We start from the raw sequence: 6,625 nt of genomic DNA, 5'->3' as shown, positions 1-6,625 counted from the left end.
CGCCTGCAGCTGCCGCCTCCTCCCACGCGGTGCGGCCGGGGGCGAAGGGGAGGCGGCATCTGGGTCACAGGCCCTTCTCGGATGCTCTGGGACACTGCCCTGGCCTCCCAGAAGGCCCCGTCCCCGCAGCCTCGGCCACTCCTCCCACTTCGTGCCTTCCCTCTGCAGCCCCGGTTGAATGATGGATGTTTGCTCACACCCCAGGAGCTCCCATTACAGAGAAGAGGCTCAACCCTGGGGGGAGCTTTTCCTGCCCAGACTCTGACCAAAATAATCTTCAGCCCAACTGCTAACCCTTCTTAAGGTTTTCTGCTTCAGAAGTTCTCTTAGAATGGTGAGGATTCGCTGGGTCCACTGAGGCATCATTCATTTGGCCAACACTTCTAAGGCCTTATTCAGGCCTGGGTGGGTGGTGGTACACTCAGCCAGACCCCAGCCCTCCCTCAGCTCACCTCCAGTGGGCAGACACTGCACCAACAAACAACAAACAAGGTGACTCCCCTGCCATTTCGGAAGACATAAGGCCACACATCTGAACAGGAACCTGCAAGCTGGACTTCACCCACACCTGCTCCTGCTGCCCCTGGGTTCCCCATCTTGGTGAAGGTTCCCCAGTTCGGCAAGGTGGAAAGCTGATGCTGTCTTTGATTCCTCCTCCTCCTTGCCCCCACCTCATCAAAACCTGCCCACGCTATGTCTAAAATACATCTCATGTCTGTCCTCTTCCTCTCCGCCACTTCTCTCAATGCTACGCCTCTATCATCTTTCATCTGGATGACTGCAGGAGCTTCTTGTTGGGTCCTTTTACAACCTCTTTGACTCTCTACAAGCCTATCTCCACACTGCAGGCAGAGTGATCATTTAAATCTGATCATATCACTCACTTCAGACTCCTCCGTGGCTCCCCAATGTGTTTTTGTTTGTTTGTTTTGGGTTTTTTTGAGATTGTAGTCTCACTCTGTTGCCCAGGCTGGAGTGCACTGGCATGATCTCGGCTCACTGCAACCTCTGCCACCCGGTTCAAGTGATTCTCCTGCATCAGCCTCCGAAATAACTGGGATTACAGGCACCCACCACCATGTCTAGCTAATTTTTGCATTTTTAGTAGAGATGGGGTTTCACCATGTTGGCCAGGATGGTTTTGAACTCCTGACCTCAGGGGATCTGCCCACCTCGGGCTCCCACAGTGCTGGGATTATAGTCGTGAGCCACCATGTCTGGCCCCAATGTTTTTTAAGATCAAGGCCACCATGTTTCAGGTGGTCCAACTGGCCCCTGTCAACCCCTCCAGACTCAACCCTCTTCCTCTGTATGCTCCAGCCTATCAATGCACTAACTCCTTCTGCAGTTGCACATACTGCCCCCTAGCCTAGGTCCGCCATCTCTAGTCCACCCATCACCCCAAGCCCCAGTCCCTTTGCCCCATAACTTCTACAATCCATCAGATCTCAACTCAGATGGCACCTCCCTGGGGAGCCTTTTCTAACATTCCTCCTCCCACTAGTATCCCCTGCTCAATACTCTCCTAGCACCCTGCTTTCACAGCATTTATGCCAGTTTGTTGTTTTATATTTATATGGTTATTTGATTGATGTCTATCTCTCCAACAAATCCGTAAGCTCCATGAGGCCATGAGCCATGTCTGTTACATTCACTATTGCAGCTTCGAATACAGCAGAACTCATGGTAGAGCTTTCTTCTCTCACCCATGTATTTGGCATCACTGGGGAACAGAGACTTAAGCGCCATAAAATCTACGGCCTAGGACTTTGTGGAATGGGGGCATATATGACTTACCAGAAAGGTCCCAGCCCATGTGACTACCCTTTTGGCATTTGAATTTGGATCATTTTCATCAACTGCTCAGAGAAGGTTGCAGAAGAGACCAGATAGCATTTGTCAAACCCTACTGCTAAGTCCCTGGCTTTGTCCAGACACATCTGGAAAAGGATATCTCCCACCCAAACATCTGGACAAGCAGACCTGGTAAGAAGTCTGTAATAGCTCCTAGGAGGGAGGGCCCAGCAAGCTAGGTCCAGGCTCAGATGGCCTGATCCTGAGATCTAGGGGCAGCTTGTTTACAAAGCCTCACTGGTTCACTGGGGACAAGCCCCAGGAGCCAAGACACACTAAGAAACACGACCTTTGTTCCCCCCAGCTTGATAAAGCGTCTCTTCGGGTATTGGGTTAGCCTTGCGCACGTCACTGCCTCTCAGCCTGATCCCTCCGCTGGGACCATCTGTTGGAGGCTGACGCACCCATTTCAGGGCAAAGCAGTGCTGCCATCCCTTTTTCCAATCTCCTGGTCAGCTTCTCCCTGTTGTATCATTTCTCCCCTTCTCCTCTCCCCATATCTCAGAGGCAAACCTCACATTACAGTTTTCTTGGCAACATTATGTGTCTTTCCCTCCTTTAAGCCTTACAAAAGCCCATCTTACAGATGAGGATGCTGAGCTTCAGGAAGCTAAAGCAGCTTGCCCAGCCTACCCAGCTGCTAAGGAGCAAAGCCAGCAGGGAATCCGCATCTTCTGGCTCCACTTCAGCATTGTTTCCCTTCTAATTCCTACTTCCTGTCTGTCTGAATAGCCTTCCAGACCCCTTATTTTTAAAGTTCCCAAGAGCCCAGCCAGAGCTCCCTTCCAGCCCACGATCTGGCCCTGACAGTGGGAGGAGGTGTGGGATTCTCTTGTCTGAGAATCTGAAAATGACACAGATTTTCATGGACCCAGAGAAGATACATTGACCATCAAGATCTGCTCCATAGGCCTCTAGTGGCTCCTGGCCAGAATTCTGGGGCAGTCTCTTATAGCACGAAAGCTTTCCAGGTGGTCCTGACCACCCTCAGTGCTGACTTCCCCTGGGAACTCCCCCGTGGAACCCTTGCAGATGACCCTAATCATTTTGTGTCAGCCAAAGGCAGAATCACCATGTCCCAAATGAAGGGATCTCAGAGAGAACTGAATCCATTTGTAAAATGAGGAAACTCAGAGCGGAAGGGATCTTCCCCAGGCCACATAGCAAATTAGACGAAAATCCAGAACTACAGTTAGGTCTAGTGTCTGGTGACTTTGTTTGTTTGTTTGTTTTTTTGTTTTTTTGTTTTTTTGAGATGGAGTCTTACTCTGTCACCCAGGCTGGAGTGCAGTGGTGGGATCTCAGCTCACTGCAACCTCCGCCTTCCAGGTTCAAGTGATTCTCCTGTCTCAGCCTTCTGAGTAACTGGGACTACAGGCACGTGCCACCATGCCTGGCTAATTTTTTGTATTTTTAGTAGAGACGGGGTTTCACCATGTTAGCCAGGATGGTCTCCATCTCCTGACCTCGTGATCCGCCCATCTCGGTCTCCCAAAGTGCTGGGATTACAGGCATGCGCCACTGCACCCAGCCTTTCGTGGCTTTTAATCTGGGGCTTTTGCCAGTGCACCCCATATATTCATCATACCGTCATGTAGATCTTGGAGCCAGTACTTTTTGTTCTATACTGCACTTCCACATCTATTTGTCTAATTTATTGCACAATAGCCCTGTGAGTGAAGTATGATTTGGGCCATTTCACATTTAGGAAAAATAATCATTTTACAGGTGGAGTGACAGACACCGGAGTTAAGAATCACTCCAGTAAGTCCAGTCTTCAGACTTCCAGTCTTTTCATGAGACCATGCTGTCTCGTAAATATGTTGCCCCCCTCAGCTGAATGGTGACCGCTTTGACAGCAACATTTACTGGAAGTTACTTTGTATCAAAGTAGGGAGTTATGTAACTTTATGTACATTACTTCATCAGACCTTATCCTGTGAGGCAGGAATGCTAATGCATTCCCATTTTGAAAGGGAGAAAACTGAGGTTCAGAAAGGTGTAAAAGTCACTGGCCAAAGTTAATGGTGGTAAGATTCAAACTCAGGTCCATCTGACTCCAAGGCCACCACCTTATATCGTTCAGGAAGAGGACCCTGATCCAGGGTCTGACATGTGGCAGGTGCTCATTAGACATTTGCAAAGGTAGAGGAGAGGCTGTCCTCTCAGTTTGGACTCATCCCGTGTCAGGGGGCCAGGTTCAGAGGAGAGCTCTGTGGGTAGGTTTCACAGATGAGGCAGGACTGCCACCAGGCAGATGCCCACAGTGACGGTGGAACACACTCTGCTTTTTACTCTCATGTTTCTGAGTGTGGGGGATTTGCGCCCTGCCCCTGACCCCGAGAGGCTGGCTGCCTCCGTCCTGCAGCCCTTGTCAGTGTTGATCTGCTTTCTGTGTACATGAAGCTCTTCTTCCCTGAGAGTTCCCTGAGGGCAGAGGCTGAGCAGGATACATCTGGCCCCCCTATGCCCAGCCCAGGGTCTGGGCCACAGCAGGCATCGTTCAGTGCTCCCTGAATCGAAGCATTGATGTCTGCTGGGGGGGAGGGCCCTTTGGTGAGTGCTACAAAGAGGCATCTATAAGTCAGCCTCTACCAGATGTCCAACTGCTTTCTCTCCTCAGAGGGGTCTGCTCCTCTAAGGACAGTGTCTAAAAATGGGCTCTGTATATATAGGAAATGCTATATGTATAGGAAAAAACTGCCACTGATCCTTTATGCCTCATGTGAGCAGTTGCCCGCCCAGATGCCACCATCTTCCAGAAGCCCTCCTTGCCATCTTTGGTTGAGAGTGACCTCTCCTTGCTTAAGTGCCCTCACAGCCCACAGTCTGTCTCCTTTCCATCCCGTCCATGGTGTTTTTATGACCTGGCAGGTCAATGACTGGGCTGCAAACTCGTGGAGGACAGAAGCCAGCTCTGATCAGCCTAGTTCTCTGGCATCAATTTTGTGCCTCTGATCTATGAAGACCCAATGCCATTGAATTTGAGACCCCGCTCCAACACCACCACATGGTGCTGTGCCCTTTCCTGGCCCTTAGCAGGCACAGGCTAAGATAACTGCTTCTCTGAATAGCAGTTTCTGCTAAACAATTAAGAAAGGCTAATATGTTGCATAGCGAATCGTATTATACACCCTAAAAACAAATGTACAGGATGCAACAGGAATATCTATTATGGCATTTTCCTGGGATTTGTGACTGAGGCAGGATCCCTGGATCTCAGAAAACTAGAGAGCACTGAAATTACAAAATGTCCTCAAAAATATCCCTAAGAATTCCTAAGAATTAACTGGGCCCGACACACTGGCTTATGTCTGTAATCCCAACACTTTGGGAGGCCAAGGCAGGAGGATCACTTAAGCCCAGGAGATCAAGGTTGCCATGAGCTATGATCATGCCACTGCACTCCAGCACGGGCAACAGACTGAGATTGTGGAAAAGAAAAGAAAAGAAAAGAAAAGAAAAGAAAAGAAAAGAAAAGAAAAGAGAAAGAAGGAAGGAAGGAAGGAAAGAAAGAGAGAGAGAGAAAGGAAGAGAGGAAGGAAGGAAGGATGGATTAACTGAATTCCCCTCCAATTCTGTTCTAGAGAGTCAAGTCTGGATGAGCCAAGAGAGATGAAGTATCCCTTTCTTTTCCACTGCTGTCTTTGTTTTACTGATGGGGAAACAGACTCAGGATGGACTCTGTCAGGGAAACCAATGGCCTAAGACCACGTAGTGAGTTGGTGGCAGATTTGGGGCTGAGACTCAGGTCTTCAGACTCCCAATCAGCCCTGCAGCTCTTTCAGGGTGCTGGGAATCACATGGTGTGTGCCTAAGCATGTGCTGTGCTAAGCCCTTGACATACTTTACCTCATTTGGTTTTCCCAATACTTCTATGAATTTGGTTCTATTATTCATGCTCATTTAACACATAAGTAAACTGAAGCTTAGACAGTTCACAGAACTGCGAGGTAGCAGAACTATACAAGTGCAATTTGTTCGACAGGTTTGAAGCAGGTCAGACTGTCTACCAGGAGCTGAAAGACACTGGCAGCAGGGGGCACGATAGGAGGCACACTGGAAATGGAGTCTAGGCCCTTGCAAGGTGCTTATTATTTTCTTCAATACCAAGACCCTAAACCCAAAGTCCAGTTTGCTCAAAGGAGGACAAATTTTCTTCTTCCTGAAATAATTTGTGGACTACATGAAGACTACATCCAAACTAGGATAAAATTGGAAAGAATGGGGTTAGTCTGCATCGTCAGCAGATTCCGGACAAGGGCTAGGGTACCATCAGTCTATGAGAGTTTTCTAGAATCTCCAGGGAAAACTCCTTGCCAGTGGCCTCCCCTAGGCCACTTCAACCGGTAGATGATAACCCACTAGCCACCAGATCCCCCGAGCTGAACTCTACCTCCGTGCCAGCATCCCCAGCCCTGCAGATGGAGAGCGCCCAGGATCCAGGCACTCGTGCGTGTAAAGGCACAGCCCGCACACGCCCCACACGCTGACAGCTGTGGCCCCGCGCTCACCCGCCTCCGCCCAGGCGGTGCTGGAGGGCTGGCCAGCCTGCTCGGCGAGCCCGTCGGGCCGACCCCCACCCCGCCCGCCCTCCGCGTGCTCAGTCCCAGCATCCCGGCCCTTACCTCAGCTCGCCCTCTTGGCCCACGTCGATGGGTCCATCGGACTCGCCGTCGGAGCCGCTCGGCTCCTTGGGTCGCTTCATGGCGAACGCAGGCTGCCGGGTCTCAGCCCCGCGGCTAGGGCTCCCAGTCGGGAAGTCGGGCCC

General features: G+C 50.5%; 1 protein-coding gene across 2 annotated transcripts in view; it reads right to left on the bottom strand.

Annotated features, from left to right (window-relative positions):
- The window catches only part of HEYL (hes-related family bHLH transcription factor with YRPW motif-like), a 16,053-nt gene extending 9,445 nt beyond the window's left edge, over window positions 1-6,608 (bottom strand). The window contains exon 1 of one of the 2 annotated variants that reach the window (XM_011955256.1): window positions 6,483-6,608. In XM_011955256.1, the coding sequence (XP_011810646.1) occupies window positions 6,483-6,562 (80 nt within the window). In that variant the 5' untranslated portion in view covers window positions 6,563-6,608. The remainder of the gene's footprint in view (window positions 1-6,482) is intronic. The other variant, XM_011955258.1, reaches the window with a different exon arrangement.
- Between the last annotated feature and the right edge of the window lie 17 nt (window positions 6,609-6,625).

This window comes from Colobus angolensis, unplaced genomic scaffold (genome assembly GCF_000951035.1).
Source record: "Colobus angolensis palliatus isolate OR3802 unplaced genomic scaffold, Cang.pa_1.0 Scaffold4, whole genome shotgun sequence".
NCBI classification, from domain to species: domain Eukaryota; kingdom Metazoa; phylum Chordata; class Mammalia; order Primates; family Cercopithecidae; genus Colobus; species Colobus angolensis.
The sequence above is the reverse complement of the archived record's forward strand: the minus strand, read 5'-3'. Positions and strand labels throughout refer to the sequence as shown.